At 35.7% G+C, this 16,566-nt stretch overlaps 1 protein-coding gene across 6 annotated transcripts; it reads right to left on the reverse strand.

Moving 5' to 3' along the window:
- Positions 1–1,118: 1,118 nt before the first annotated feature.
- LOC116263197 (mitochondrial Rho GTPase 1-like) lies at positions 1,119–15,865 on the reverse strand. Of its 6 annotated transcripts, none has more exons than XM_031642830.2 (15): positions 15,713–15,865; positions 15,043–15,321; positions 14,489–14,621; positions 13,939–14,085; positions 11,087–11,263; positions 10,736–10,990; positions 9,727–9,795; positions 7,681–7,736; positions 7,245–7,326; positions 6,436–6,647; positions 6,204–6,273; positions 4,977–5,089; positions 3,262–3,412; positions 2,733–2,919; positions 1,119–1,370 (listed from the first exon to the last, which is right to left on the reverse strand). In XM_031642830.2, the coding sequence occupies exons 2-15, from the start codon at positions 15,243–15,245 to the stop codon at positions 1,306–1,308; spliced, it is 1,920 nt and encodes a 639-aa protein (XP_031498690.1). In that variant the 5' UTR covers positions 15,246–15,321; positions 15,713–15,865; the 3' UTR covers positions 1,119–1,305. The 6 variants fall into 6 exon arrangements, with proteins under 6 accessions (XP_031498690.1, XP_031498691.1, XP_049936280.1 ...); XM_031642831.2 differs by having other exon boundaries at positions 15,752–15,861; XM_050080323.1 differs by lacking the exon at positions 15,713–15,865 and adding an exon at positions 15,494–15,698.
- Positions 15,866–16,566: the final 701 nt, after the last annotated feature.

The raw sequence follows: 16,566 nt of genomic DNA on the forward strand, positions 1-16,566 counted from the left end.
ATTTGCTAATTAAGCCCTCCCTTTTTTATGAGCTTTTAAAGTCGGAGATATTCAAAATCCTTCGGTTGTTTGGTCATTAGCTGTCAAACAGAGTCTTCCATTAAGGCCTCAAATTCTCATCTAGCTATAACACGCAACACACTAAATATAATTCAAAAAACAAATGACATGAGCCCATATCTAATTTTCAAAAAATTTACAGGGGCTAAAATCAAATTTTTAAAAAATTTAGTATGTAAAACCGTTGCTCTTCTTAGCTTAATCAATCGTAAAACCCGGTTTAGTTTGAAGGGATGGTGGTCTAAAACCAGGAAAACGCTCCAGTTGTCGGTGTATAATTAGCAAAAGACATGAAAATTTTGGATAAAATTTGGTGGCAGGTGGTCACTAATTTTTTGCAATAATTTGGTTTTCCATTGTCAAGACAATAAGCGGACCGTTCATCTCAGTATTTGTCAAGAGCGGCTTGTGAACCTAATCAGTAGAATCTGTTTTAGATCAACTAAAAATATTTTCAAAAATCTAATGGAAATATACCACGTGAAAAATTAAATTATTTTAAAATAATCCAGAACTGACATATGGCAACCACCAACCAATTGAAATCAACTGATCCTGTTAAAACTGGCTTATAACCATTTTCATCTTATACTTTTTCTGAAGTACTTATTTTTTTACGTTATTTGTTCCCCGAATTTTTTTCAGTTCTTATTTCCCTATTTTTACTTTAAATCTTTTCAAAAACTAAAAACACATTTTTAATTAATATGGTTCACTAACCATTTTGATTTAGACTCACATCCTAAATGAAGTCATCGTAACAGAAAGGACAATGCTACCTCCACACAACTACAGGTGGTCGAACAAAGTGCACACAAGCGCCCTTCTTCAAAAAGCATGAAAAGGGGACCTGTTAAATGCTTGCAGTTGGAAAGAAGCATGGTACGCTTCCGGACGGCTGAACAAAATGCATCAGCAAAAAGAAGCTAATTATTGTTGCAAAAGAAGCAGGAACATGCATGACGACCCACCCGAATGCCATTCTAATATGGCAAGGGATGGGATAAAGAACGACTTACGAGAGTGCAAGTATGATAAATGCCTTGAAAAGAGCACCATGAAAGCTATAATTTACCTGCCTGATAAAGAAGCATCTATCTGTTTTCAAAATTTGCAGCTTCCCAAACGGATTGCCCCGACAAGATATACACCCAAAAAGAGAACTCCCTGCTATATCTACCCATATTTCCTGGAAAAATTGTTTACCAATTCTGACCCCCAAAAAAAAAAGGAAGAAAAAGAATTTCACCCAGATGCCTGTTTCCGCAACGTGTATACCCTGTAAGCAGCCAATCCAAAAACTGCAACCGCTGCTCAACCAAAACATTAGATAAAGTTGAAGTTAGAATCTCTTTACCAGAAAGAATATGAGATAAGACCATGCCGAGTAAAATTTATCAGAAAACCAAGATTTACAACATGATCTGAAGCAATTTATTACCACCCTAAGGGCTAACTTTACCCAAGCAATGCCACGCCACATTATTCAATTTGCAATCAAGTAGGCCACATGCAAGAACGAGCTAACGGAGATCATGATTAATGTTAAAGCAAACCAACGTCCTGGTATTCCAGTGACATGCATGTCCATGGAAACAAACACACATAATCCTGCAAAACTCACATGTTAAGTTTGCAGTGAAGTACCTGTGCGACAAAAGACGTTGGTCAGGCATGCGAATAAAGTTCACCTCAAATTCATGTTCGGTGCATGCATGAGAGTGTGTGTGTGTAACAATAATATCCATGATTACACCTGTTTCCCTCATAGATGCTGCACCTACTGCCAACCTCCTTTTCTGTCACAGGCTCTTCCTCCTCAAGTGTTGTTGGTGGTGACGAGAAAGGGCATATCTTTAAACTTCATGAGCATTGCATGCACTTTAGACTGAAAAAACTATAGCTACTACGAAGGAAAAGAAATTGATGTGTGCACGTCGGAGGACCCAAGGGCTCAACCGACCATTAGTGAGATGAAATTGCATGACCATCATCTTTGAACAAACACAGGCAGCAGGCATCTTCCACCAATTCACGGAACCTAAGATGAATTCCTGGGTCCCAGTCATTGTCGCCAATCATTTCTAGCACTTTACCAAATTTATGGCATTATCACAAGCTAAAACTATGACTAAAATGGTTCTGGAGATCCCAGATTTCCTATTCTCTCAAGAAACCCAACCCCAGGGCAAAAACTCCAGTAACTGTTGTTTAACACCTCCCAGCATGACAAGAAATTTCAAGGTGGCATACAGAAAGCAGTCAAAGGTCGATTGCCTACCAAAACTGGACTCAACAAACCAAAACTTCATTAACCTTCAACCAGGTTTCACCAAAGAAAGGAAGTATTTGAGTCCTGAGAGCAAAGATTCAACTTAGAAAGAGCATACAAGTCCAAATGTGATAGGAGCGTCATGGCCTAAACCTTGAATTCTAAGATGGCATGGCATGGCATGGCATGGCACATTTTTCATGACACCTAAATCTACTTCATACTAATCAAGATGCAAAGAACATATGAGAATGAGATTGCACTATAGATGCTTGCCATTAAAGACCTTTTATAAACTACAACTACTCTTATGAAAAGAACAAACCTAGGAAAAAAGTGAGTTTTCACAAGACCAAGAACGGAAAAATGCAAACAATTAGATAATATCAGAACTAGCTACCTGAAGCAAAAATGAGGGAGCGACTAACAAATCTGTGATGCAATTTACGATTTCGACCAGCTTCAGTCTCAGGAATTCTTAAATGTGGGTGCTGAGCAGCATCAATAATCATGTGGAGTAAATTGCTGACATCTCCCAGCTTCACACTGATGGTTATAGGTGCCTCTATTCCGATGTCTTGGCTAACCTGCAATACCATGAACATAGTAATTATTGAAAACTTATTTTTTTAACCACTAGACCACATGGTCCATAACCCTGTGGACCACATGGCAAAAACTTTCTGAAGGGAACTAATCATCTTAACAACTCGATTACACGCACACATGGCCAAGCTCTACAGATCACATGTCCAAGCCCTACAGACCACATGGCCATGGACGTTCGGCTGGCTACAGACTGTTGACAACACAGGTGGCAGTAGCGACACCAACCCACAGTTTTTTGTTAAAGATGATATCATGATACCCAGAAACTTAAGCCTTCTCCAACGTAAGCAATAACATCAGTCAAAAGTTTAAGAGCTTACCTTTGTTGTGTTCTGTACAGACAATGGGAAGTGATGTAAATCATCCTTAGCAGCAACAATGAGAGAAGGAATCTCCATGCCATTCTCTTCACCATGGCTAGCTACTTTAACAAGCATGTCATATGCTTGTTGCCATGAATTTTCATCAGAACTGACACATACAAATATATGAATAAACTTATGGGGAAGCAGTTATAATCAACAAAAAGACCATTCTAAGAATGCCAGCAAGCAAACATTAGGTAAAAAGTTGAAGCATATGAATACCACTTGTGTAGCCATGACAAATCTCAACAATCTAAAGCAAGAAATGCCTTAACCAAATATGATAAATATCTTTTATATGTAATCGCAACTTCCCAGAAATTCATTTAGAAAAATGTATCCAAATGAATCTTTCTCTTTGATGAGAGTTAGGCATCTGATTATGGCAACCAAGGATATGCCTCTGAAGGTTAAACACCAGGACTTGAACGGTCCAAGACCCAGACACAGAGAAATGCACTTCATAAATGCTGACAGGTCCATGTCTCCACTAAATTGAGAATGAAGATACAAAATGTTCATAAGCATATTTGGCCATTGGCAACCAAATATAATATCATCTACCTCATAAATTAATTCCCAGTTTGAAAATCAAAATGTTCTATTTTTTAGTTTCAGTATGATAGGATATAAAATTAGAGTAATGCTCGATTTTGAATTCACTTAACCTTTTCCGAGAAGAACAAACAACTTGATTGTTTATCTTGCATGAGGAATAAACAACTTGATGGATGATCTTGCATGAATAATCCAAAGGCAATTAGTCCATGTGTTATTAGCAAACCTGAAATGCTCTCAAACTTGCAAAATCAGGAATACTACTAATAAATAAAGCACACTCAGCAATGGCAATACATTCAACAAGAAACGACGCTTCAAAAACAGATATAATTAAAAGATCACATTTTTTATTGGCTACGATTGAGCAAAAAGGGTGACTATCAAAAACCAAAGTTTCAATACAAGAAAATCTTCATCACAAACTTTATGAAAAGATTCTTTAACACTTGAATTCGCAATGTGTAAATGAAAATAAATATTTCAATAAGTTCAGTTAAAAGTTAAAACTAAAGATCTTGAGAGTGAACAATTTTTGCCAAATGAAAACCTTGAGTTCTGAAAGGCAAAAAAATAGTAGCTGATGGATAAAAAAATATGATTTCACTTGAGAAAAATTAAGAAACTAATACAATGAATGACACAGTCAGTCAGACAATCAACTTATGTAATAAAAAATATGCACGTGGAGACACAAGCTACACCTATGTCGATTCAAAATCTGATGACTTGCTTAAATATTTTAACTCTTGCCAAGGTGGAAGGTTAATGTTGCAAAAAACCACAAAGCTGAGAAAGATGTCCATCTTCTATTCAAGAACCAAAAGAAGAACCAAGATGTACACATGTTACACCTATGTCAATTCAAAATCTAATGACATGACTAAATATTTTGACTCTTGCCAAGATTAAAGTTTTGAACTCTTGCCAAGATGGAAGGTTAATGTAGGCACAAAACCGCAAAGCCGAGAAAGCTGCCCATCTTCTATTCAAGAACCAAAAGAACCAAGACGTATGGTGCCTCAATTAAGGTGCACATACATCATCATAATGACAAAAAGTTTACATACAGGTAATAAAATCAAGTAAAAATAAGGAGCTCTAGCAAGTACCTGTCATACATAAACAGAGCTACGTCACATGCAGCCAAGGAGTCCTTACTGGATAGAAGGCTTGCAACTCCATCTGGCGGCATCTCACGCAACACAAGGATATTGACAGTTCCCTGCAGAAAATGATAAAAAAGTAAAACTAAAGAAGAAAGGACACATCCGTCTCAAAATTTTGTTTGTACATGAACCATGTCAGTAGCCGTAATAAGTTATTTGTAAACAAGAAAACATACAGTATGAAATTGTAAAGCGATGTTGACAAACTCCCCCGAGAATTTAAACAAGAAAACATGCAATTTGAAATTGTAAAGCAATGTTGACAAACTCCCCCTAGAACTCAGCTTTACCCAAAACTCAGAAAGACTAGATCAAAACTTATTTCACTCACCCAAAACTGGTTTGACTCGCAGAGTCAAATCATTTGACTCATGCATAACTCGTTTTAACTCACCAAAATTTGGTGATAGACATACTTAGACTTTAATGCTTGTCTTGTGAGTTGTTTTTCATTAATATATTGATGCTTAATACTCAATAATGTTGATGCATGCAGCTAGCTAGTAGCTTAATGGTCTGGTTTCTTGTTATTACATGACTAAAATAACTCAGGCATGGCTTCAATTGATTTTAGTATGACTTAATTCTGAGTCACTGGGTTCAAAAGCATTTGTATAAAGTGGCTGCAAACATGTAAATTAACATCAAAGTACAAATTCTCATATGTACTTGGACACATTTTGCGAAGTTAGAGTGATATACATTTTAAAGTTTCAAGTTATACATGGTTATATACTCGTCAATTGATAAATAGAATCTGGATCCAGAAGCAAGCAGTCTTATCAAAATTGGTGGGAAGTGGCCTGATAAAGCCAATGTGAAACAGCAATTTGATGCACCACCTAATTGAAAGATGTCACGTGCCATTTTCATAGAGTCCCTATTTTTTGTACTATTTATTTTGGTATTTTCCTTTTGATTTTCTTAAGGAAAGAATGTAATACTAATCTTTTACAAATTTAAAAAAAAATCCAATTTGGTTCAGCTGATTTGCTGAATCTTCTTGCTAATCGATTTGATTCAGAAACTGATGGAAGCAATACATGACTTGGCCTTCAACCGGACAGTCATCAAATCCCAAACCTACTGACAGAAGTACCTCTCATTACAATCAGCAAATGCAAAACTGAAAGAAAAAGCATTATTTCAAAGTACAGACCAGAAACTCACCACGCTATGCTCAACTACATTAGCGGCAAATCGAGGTTCAACAGTTGGTTCATACTTGTCCGAAGCTGCCCTAAATTTTATAAAATTCATAGTTAACCACAGGATTCATATAACTGAGAAAGTAGCAAGACTAAGATAACTAGGAACATTTCTTCAAGAATTTGCAAGCACCTAATTAGTATAAAGTATAAACTACATATAGGTCAACAATGAAAAACAAACTACATCTCACCTTCCAACAAATGCATTTAGCAGTGTAGACTTGCCAGAACCTTTTGGTCCAAATACAAAACACTGGAACACGTTCCTTTGTGAATATTTTTTCTTCCGATCTATTCGTCTTCTTCTTGTTATATGAAATGCTGATCTTGGGTCACCAGTATAACCAATATAGATCAGATTAGCCAGGCTGTTTATTGGGTCCAACAAAGTCATAAGAGCCCACTGCAAAGGAATTCAAGATACATAACCAAGAACTGGACATAAAACAAAATCCATCGAATAACTGGAAGACAATTATTTAAATTGAATGATGGCAATGGAGTTCAAGAGGTCAACTTCCAAGACAGATTTAGTGTTTTTTCTTCGCATGTGAAAGTAAACAGTGAACCTGCAGTTCAAGATTACCAAAACTTATAGGGCTAGAGGTCATCAAAGTTGCAAGCAACAGGCAGATGGGAATGCACAGGCAACGCACAATTAGAACCAAGAGGCTTCAGCTAATGCCTTTTTGAAGGGGAAGACTAGGAAAGAACCATGAGAAGTGCTATTAAGTTATTAACTATAACTTCCAAGAGATCATGTGTCAATTTCTCGTTACACCAGGTAACAACGAATTCATTGGGGAATCTGAACCAGAACCCACAGTATCATGTGTTTGCACCATATGTAGCTGAAAGAAAACAGCTTATGCAATAGACAAATGCAATGGTGCTCCTTCAATGTGCTAAAGGTGAAGGTGGAAGGATGTTGAAACCATACCTCCCTATGAATTCCCTTGGAACATCACTTAAGTCTATAAAACATCCAGTAGAATCATACCTGCGACAGAAAGCCATTGAATGTTAAACCATCACTTGCATTCCTCTCAGCAGCATCTTTGTAAGTGTTGTCCTTCCAAGGGCTGCAGTATAGAAAGGAGTACTTGTGAATGAATAAAAGAGGAAAGGAGGGGAGAGGAGACGTTTGTGAACCAGGTTTCAGACTACTGAGACTTCAGGTTTAACATGGCAATTGCAACCATGTGAAGCAACTTGTAATTTTTGCAGCAGCCTTAATTCACCGCCATGAAATATAGTCACCACAAGGAATTTTCAGGTGAAGAAAACCAACCATCAACCAGGATAAAGTATACTTAATACAGCAACTAATCAGTAAAGATAGACATCACTATTTTCATAAATAATTCCACGCCGTTAGCAAATAGTCACACAATTGCACAAATTGTGCAGCAAAAGGAAGAAAATGAAAGACTTACTTTTCAGGAGCAGTTGAGAATAAATCTTCAGCTTCAGATAGTTCCAGTACCCCATCCTGAAAAGGAATGAGATCATCATATAATTAAAACAAATCACTGGCATGCTCTTTCAACAACGAAACATTGAATAAAAGAACTAAGATGTAAATGACGAACATCTCTATTGATAAAAAGATCACATTGTGTGTAGGAAAAAAGAGGCAGAACTATGTGAGCCCTTAGTCCAGAAGAATTAATCAAAATGATTACTTATTGTTCGATTGGCTTCCAAATCCTTAGAAAAAATGCTGAATCCATTGACTTGTCAAACATCCTACCAGAGAGTCTTACAAAATAGTACTATCAGTGGCACGAGTGATGCTGCAGCAGAACAAAATAACCTATGCTTCTACCTGCATGAAACTAAGCAAAAATGTTTCCCATACATAAGAGACACGGATTTTGTATGATGAGCTGGTGCCTCATTAAAACAACATGAGATCAGCACTTGCTAGTATTTTTACTATAAGGATTTGTTGAGGATATCAACCTCCCAGGTATTCAACTTTTTTTCTATTTTTTATTCTCATAGTCTCATATTTCGAAGAATTTTGTTCTTGTTGAGCGTTTTTCCTATGATCCTGCACCTTAAAGAAAGCGGAAAGGAAATTTGTAGCTATAGGCAGCAATTCTTGTTTTTCTATGATCACGCAGTAGCCTGCATTTTCAAGTATGTTGACCTCCTCATTAAGTATCAGGTAGTATCTACAGTTGAAATCCAGTATAGAAATTAGAAAGGTCCAATGGGCATCAGTCGCCAACAAGTTGAACCTCCTTTTCACTAATTTGGTCACTACGATGGAGCACTCCCATGTTTCCTCATGAAAATTTAAAGGTTCCTAAGAAGCCTGAGCAATGAATAGCTAAGATAATATGTTACATGGTAGGCCTAGCCCACAACAAGAGAGGTAAGTTACAGGAGCCAGTTACCTCTTCCCTGGACACAGCAAGTAAGAAGGAAACGATTGCTATATTCTGACAAGTTAGCGCTACAAAAGTAACATTTAAGTATTGGCATCATTTATGAGTTACCAACAATCATTTCTAATGTCACAGATATCGTGATATTAACGTCAAAAAGAAGAAAAACGAAAAAAAGGGAAAAATTGCTGGTATTTTGAAAAAAGGGGGGAAAATATTTATCACATTTTTCGTGTTTTTTTCATGATTTTCTCATCATGGATTTAAATATAAACTTAAAATAAATTATTATCATCATGTTTATTATCATTAAAACATTTCCTTTATGACTTTTATATAGTTTTATTTGTGTTTTCCAATTACTTTCTCATTTATTTCATCTGCGCTTTTTTAAAAAAAAACCCAAGCTTTTCCAGAGATTTTCCCAAAAAAACAACTTTGCTGTTAAAACTACGAGAAAAAACGTCGCTGATTTGTGATAATGATATATATATATATGTATATATAGTTTTTATTTCTTACACGAATTAAAGGAATGCCACTTTATCAAATAATAGCATATTGACATTAATGTTTGAGAGGTGGAAGTGTGTGAAAAGAATAAATATGGAAACATTATTGTTTTGCATGCTGGCCATGCCGAGGTGACAATATGCCACCTCTTCTTATACAAACCTAAACCAGAAAAAGAGGAATATATTGATTTTCAACAAAACAAGCAATATTGTACTCCCCATTTAAGGGCAACCATGTCCTCACATTTTCTGATTACTCTGCCAGAATGTACAAAGATAATATTATTCTCCATCTCATAAATTGGAAAAAAAAATGGGGCATTGGTTGTGTTCAATATACCAGCATTTACACTTGCTGAACAGCACTTCCCTCAAAAAAATGTGGTGATTGCATAGAATTTATTGCAACCAAGAAATCAAAGTAGGGAAACAAAAAAAGTGAAAATGTGAAAGAGTCAGATGAAAATAGGTATTTGGAATTCTATAACCACATTAATCTATATGAACAATGTTTCCCCAAAAATTTGAAGCAGAAAATTATGTACAAGAGCTGGTGAGAAGTGCCACGTACATTATCTGAATCAAATGATAGGAAGATCCTTTTAAGAAAATCTAATGCATCATTGGACAATTCCACACTCTGCAACACAACAAAAAGTATAAGAACACAACATTAGCAATTTAGCAGCAGTAGAGTGTCTAAAGCCTCTTATCTATCTCATATCAAGTATCCATGTGTGATGTCACATATGCAACTTGTATACATGTGTCAGTTTCACTCAGGCAACATCCTCACCAACAAGCTAAGTTTCATATGTCTCTGCAGATTCGACATGATTGGACTCTAGTCTGCTTTATTTTTTGAGAAATAAACCGATACCAAACTTTGAGTTTCCAATGAAATCCAGAGAATCAATTTCCAATGAAGACCACCTGATTATTCACTAGATCCTATCAATATCAAAAGAAAAAACAAAGCCAATAAAAGCTGTTAGCATTTTCAGTCTTCCAATTGTTCCAACCACTATGAGATCATCTTGAAATCGGTTCAGAACCAAGCAAGCGAAGAGACCACATATGACAAAGCAGAAGTGAAAACACTGTCAGAGGTGTCCCCACTTAATCTAAACTATTAAAAAGTGAAGACAAATCGGAAGAAATAAGGAAGCAAATCACAATATCAACAAGAAGCAAATAAAAAAAGTAAAAAAAAAAACAAAAAGAAATGCATTTGAAAATTTAAAAAAATGTAAGTTGCTTACAAGGAAATAAGACACCATGTTTTAGAAATATCATATTTTGCAGTGCCCATGCAATTCTTGAAAAGTGCAATTTTTAGCAGCATGGTTTCCCACACCTTGTAATGCTTCTAGCAACACTGGTCAAACTAAGTTGTACATTTCCAACTCACTAATCTGCATTAACGAAAACTATGGTGTATGTCTAGATAAAAAGCTAAATAGATCTTACAAGTTGACCTAAACAAATCCAGGGGACCAGTAAACAAGATCACAAGGCAGAGGAAGTCAGAAGTCCCATAAATAAAGCAAATGAGAATCAAAATTAGATAACTTCCATACCTGATCAGAGGCCCGTTTGAATTGAGTAACTGGAAGAAGCCCATCCCCCAGTTTGAGATCATTGTCATAATCAAACTTCCTCAAAACCGTCCAAATTGTTTCAGGAAGCCCTTTCTGAATAAGTAATTCATGAAGGAAAAGAAACCCAGATAAGGTGAGACCACAGTCGCTAAGTCCTTCAGGGTTCTTATTTTGGACAACCTCTGTTAAGTCCATCAACTCCTTAGGTTGCAAAGGTGCATCAAAACACTTGACCTGCAAAAGGTAGCCCAGACAGAAGGTCATGACTTCTGCTGGTTAAACACAAGTAATCTAAAGAGAAGCATGAAAAAGGAAATTATTTAGCATAACCTGAAAATCATTCAGTTCCTCGCAGTTTAGAGCACCATCCTTGTCCTGATCAGAGAGAACAAATATACGTTTCAATGCTCTAGCACATCGAGGTTTCAGTGATTGTGTTCCTCGATCAAACAGAGGAAGTGTTGGATGAAGTACCGCCTTCTGAGCATAATAGAAGACCTCAGAAACCTAAAAACATCAACAACTTCAATGGTCCTTTACATGCCAAACAACAAGAGATAGCAGGAAGGAAAACTGTTTGAAGTAATCCAGCGACTGTAATAAAGAAGAAGGGAGAGATAGAGGTAAGATGCAATGAGAAATCTGAACAAAAAATTATTCACCCCTTGTATTCCTCCAAGCAATGTTGTAAAAGGTGTAGTGCAACGCGTATCGGTCGGGCCGACCTATACACCGTATCGTAGCGTAGCGTAGCGTATCATAAAATTAATTTTTAATTTAAAAAAATAAAAAAATAGAGAAAAATCATTAAAAATTTTGAAAAAATAAACAAAAAATCAGAAATCGAGAAAAATGTATTCAAATATAAAAAAGATCATCACACATAAGGAACATTCAGGTGTATCAACAACACATTCAAAAATAAGAAATCAAATATTCAAAATAACATAATAAGCATCTATCACAATTTTAAACTTGAAAATTTTATAGAATCTTAGGACTTAAAGTCATAAATTCAAAACATATAGTTATCATCTTTCATGATTCAACAGTAATATCTCTCAAATTGATGAATCCTCGGTTATTTTTTATGAAAATGGGGAAAATCTCTCCCTCCCACATCTCTTGGAGTCTTTAAACACAAGAAAAGAGAGAGAGAGAGGAGTGTTTAAACTTTAAAACTTAAAGAAGTTTGTGTTTTTCCTCGTATCGTACGATACGGGAGTGTATCACCCATATGGTACAATACAGGCGATACGCTTACGATGTACAAATGAATCGTGTATCGCAAGCATACCATATAGGTTTTCTAAACCTATACAATACGGATAACATTGCCTCCAAGTCAATACTCAACAAAGAAAGAGTGGCTTTGGAGCAAGCTGGAACAAGTTTCTGTAGTATATACAAACTATAGTTACAGATGTTACCCATATTTTAAAAACATTGCTAAATTATCAGCAAATAAGAGGAAAATCATATGTAGAAAAAAATTAAAATATCAGACACTATGACCATATTCTCCCTTCTCGGGAAAAATCCTCTTCATATATTTTATTCAACTACATATTCCAGTTTCAGTTAACAATTTTAAAAAATTATACCAATGTCTAAATATTTTTGTAAGAAAATCAGTAGAAAACTCATAGTCTGACATTGTATTATTTTTACCAGAAATTTTGCCAAAAAAAAAACAACATAAGTGGATTTGGTTAAGAGGGCATAATGGAGATGTAAATGTATTGTTCACACAATCATACTGCTTCCAATTAACAAAGTAGCCAAGTACCCATAGTAATACGATAAAATTATAAATGACTAAGAAGAATAATTTTAGAAAATATGACCCCAACGGAGATGTGTAAAATGAACCCATCTTGTTACTTCCAAGTTTCCAACCATAGCCATTAACCACTGGCCTTGAGTTTTTAAAGGCGAGGTTTCCCCTTAAGTGTTTTTCGACAAAGTTGTTTTTCTAAGCAAAATCTCAGCAAATTTAAAAAAAAAATGAAAAAAGAAATCCTGACAATTAGAGAAAATGATAAACTAATAAGACATAAAAATAACTAAATGTAATGATAAAATATAGACAAAAATATCGTTTTAGGGTTTTAAATGGCCAGGATTTTGTCAGGTATAATGCAGTAAGCACGAAAAAAAATGGTAAAAAAGGAAAAATATGGCAAATAAGACAACATCAAAAAATGAGTAGGTAAGCAACAAATAAAAATTAGAAAATGGAAACAAGCAGTCTGGCTTAAAAAAAAAATGAAAAACGCATAAAATGAAAAAAATAGGAAAAAACATGAAAAAATGAGCTTTTTTTTTTTGTTTTGGCATTTTTTTCAAAAAAGTTGTTTTTCTGCCGCTTGCTCAGCTGACTATTTTTTGCATTTTTAAAACATTCTCTTCGAAAAAAAGTTTTTCATGGCCATGGAATAAAATATATTTTAATGATGATAAAAAGGTAAGATAAATAATTTAATTTAGTCTTAAAATTGAATCCATGATGATATAAACATTAAAAAAGAGGAACACATGAAAAAACACGGGAAAAACTTACTTTCATGTTTCTTCATAAAAAAAAATGTCTTCTTCACGTTTGTTTTATTTCTCTCTTTTTGATACTATTTTTTTTTTTAAATGTGATACCTATTGCTATGATTCCAATTAACCGTGACTAAATAGCCAGTCGCCCATACTTACACAGTAAATAACCAAAAATAAACATTTTAAGTTGTCTAATGTAACATTCTTGCCATTCCGTTAAGATAGATAAAATCTGCTGAATGGCCTCATTTTCTCTCTTTCATAAATTCCAGAACACTGTCCTCTTTGTTACTTGACGCAGGACCTCCCAGCAACTTACATATAAGTGTATTAGGAGGACCATGCCTGGTACATGAAGAAAGAATCTAAAAAAACTAAACAACAAAAATGCCTGAGACTGTCAATGTCTGACTGGCAGGCAATAAAAATTATCATCTCCGTCTTTACAATGCATTTACTTCACCCATTTTCTGAGAAAAAATAAATAAACACGTAACTCTTATTTTTATCAGCAGGGATACCACGTTAAAGTCAACAGCTACTGCAAGCAGGAGACTGATTAGAAGGATCACTATTGAATTTTCATGGATATCAGTGCATAGAGATATGGAGATACATGTACCAAACATTACCTGAGTTTGCTGTAGAGCAGAACACTCTATGCAAGTCTCAATCTCTGGAAATTGATGCATGATGGGAGCAATTTGCGACTCAATGTTGAACTCAGGAAGCTTCTTCAAATCCGATTTACAACAAACCACTATGACAGGAACCTTCACCTGTAATGCCACAACCAGTTGTATACATAATCTAACTTGGACTTTATAATTCAAATTGTTTTGACCAATCTGATGATGCGGATGTCTTCAGCATGGCCAAAAACATATCGATAAATTTCTTGGGCTGTCTTTTTTGAGAAATAATTAACCCTATAATACATAAAGGGGTTTTGAGCCATTAAAACTCAAATTATTTTGATAACACTGAATTCCAGCAATTTAAAAACTGATTATCACTAAACTGACCCCATAAATCACATTTTCAAGGATATATTTAAGGAAATTTAAAAATCATATTAATCTATTAGATTGTGTAGGAAGGATTGTCTCTCTGTGAATTGTGTGTGTGGAGTTATGATGGCAATAAAGAAAAATAAGAATAAAAAAACCAGCAATTGCCAACCTCCAATCGACGAAGTTCAGGGAGCCAAAAGGTTGACAACCGATCCAATGTTTCTTGCCTGTCGCATTGATGTGTTAAGACCACGACATCTGCAATTTTGCACTCTGCAGCAACTTTATTCCTGTCTTCTGGTCTAAAACGAAATTAATGATAATCTGTGAAAAATTAATTGTAGGTAACTAATGAACAAAAGCCAGTGACCTGCAGAGGTTTACGTCTACTGGAACAACATAAATCACATTTAGTGATCCAAAGAATCATGATACTGAGCTTACGCGTAAAATGGATTTGTAAAAGAAAATTTATGCACTAGAAGGAGTGATCCATCATCAACAAGATAAATCAAACATAATGAACCAAATAAACACCAAAATGACGTGTAAATGGTTTATACAGTAGCGAGGATTGGGAAGAGAAAACCTACGTGGACGAAAGAAGTCATACGTAATTGTCTTAACAAATCAGAATCTGGATGTAAGAAGTGATACATAAGCATATCGATAACAATATTATCAATGAAGTACATGATAATGGAACATTATATGGCAACCCACCTAGACGAGGTGTCAACGATCGTTAGAGGCACTTTATCAGGATAGTAATCTGCAGGCAACCGAGTGGGTGGCACAACGGGCGGAACGGAGTGCGAGAAAATCCCCACTGCCAATGCAATGATCAAACTCGACTTCCCCGTACCCTGATCTCCAACCACCACGATTCTAACGTTGTTGTAACCACCAGGTTTTGCATTCGCCATTCCTAAAGCCTAAACCAACCAACACCCTCTCAATATCGAATCCTGTTTCCACGATCCAACTGTGACACCTCCGTGCCTGCGATCACAACGGATTGATAAAGCCAGATTGTCTCAAAGAACGACTGAATTTCTTAAATCGAAGGTAGGCTTGAACAATCTAAGCGGCTCATCGTTCGATTCGTCCACTTCGTGAAAGATATTTTCAAACCTAACATGCCAAAATTCTACCTAAAAATCCATTGACATACATAATGAGATGCAACTTGCCAATCGTTCACCATATTACACACAATCGGGCGACCAAGAAAAGGAAAGAGAGCAGATATCTCTCCCAACGAGTACAAATTCCAATGAATTTGAAAGGAAAACCTTGAGATTGTGGATGCGGGTAAATCGAAAGCAAGATAGATAAAGAGAAAACAGTGAAAAGGAAAAAGGAAGAAAGGATGGTCGTGGATAGTCGAAACCTAGTTGAGAAGAGGGACTGGGCGATTCAAATTTGACACCTTCCGTATCGTCCGATAAAATTTGGAGGGAAGCCACTGTTCGAAGCCCTAATTATTGGCGGGAAAGCAAGATGTCGATTGCTTCCGATAGAAATATGGGAAGGCCGACGTCGTAACCGCTCTCTCTCTCTCTCTCTCTCTTCACTTTTCCCACAATAAAATAAATGAAAATATTTCAGATGTGCCCCATATTTTAGTTATCATTTTAGAAACGCACTCACACTTTCAAAACGTCTCATAAAACCTCAAAAATTTCATTGATTTGCGAATAACTGTTTCGATTTTCAATTATTCAAAACCTGGCATAGTGGATAGATATCAATCTGTTACTTTAAATCCTGCTGGAATTTAGGTCTTCCACCAATCTATTAAGATAAATACCAAAAAAAAGATCGGATATAATTCGGTTTAATACAAGTCGGGTGACTTGGGTCTCGTGTAAATATCATATCAGATTCAGATACAAATTCGGTTCAAATAAATAATTTAGATTCAATAAAGATCATATTTTAACGTGTTATGATGTAGCTCAGTCTCTCTTGCATATTTAAAGGTCGAGTACGGATTCGAATGATGTAGCAAGAGAAGTCATATCCAGCTTCGTAAAAGTAAAAAAAACCATATTTCCAGTGATATTTGAATCGAGGTCCGAACGAATTAACGTTTGCTAAATCGATTGTGGTTCTCGACCGCAATGTGACAAATACAAAGGCGACTGATCCGACGAGTACGACTCATTTTGAGCCGAATCGTAAACTATGAAGATCGAGATTTGCGGAGCGCGGATTTTGAATTATCTACATCTGGGGCCTATC

The sequence above is a fragment of the Nymphaea colorata genome, chromosome 10 (genome assembly GCF_008831285.2).
Source record: "Nymphaea colorata isolate Beijing-Zhang1983 chromosome 10, ASM883128v2, whole genome shotgun sequence".
NCBI classification, from domain to species: domain Eukaryota; kingdom Viridiplantae; phylum Streptophyta; class Magnoliopsida; order Nymphaeales; family Nymphaeaceae; genus Nymphaea; species Nymphaea colorata.

What these genes read in the sequence shown, in the direction of transcription:
- LOC116263197 (XM_031642830.2), bottom strand. Translation starts at nt 15,245, where the DNA reads ATGGCGAATGCAAAACCTGGTGGTTACAACAACGTTAGAATCGTGGTG. An exon ending in AGGAACTGAATGATTTTCAG is followed by an intron (nt 10,991 to 11,086) that starts GTTATGCTAAAT and finishes TACCTTTTGCAG; the next exon opens with GTCAAGTGTTTTGATGCACC. An exon ending in TATCATTTGATTCAGATAAT is followed by an intron (nt 7,737 to 9,726) that starts GTACGTGGCACT and finishes ATTCCTTTTCAG; the next exon opens with GATGGGGTACTGGAACTATC.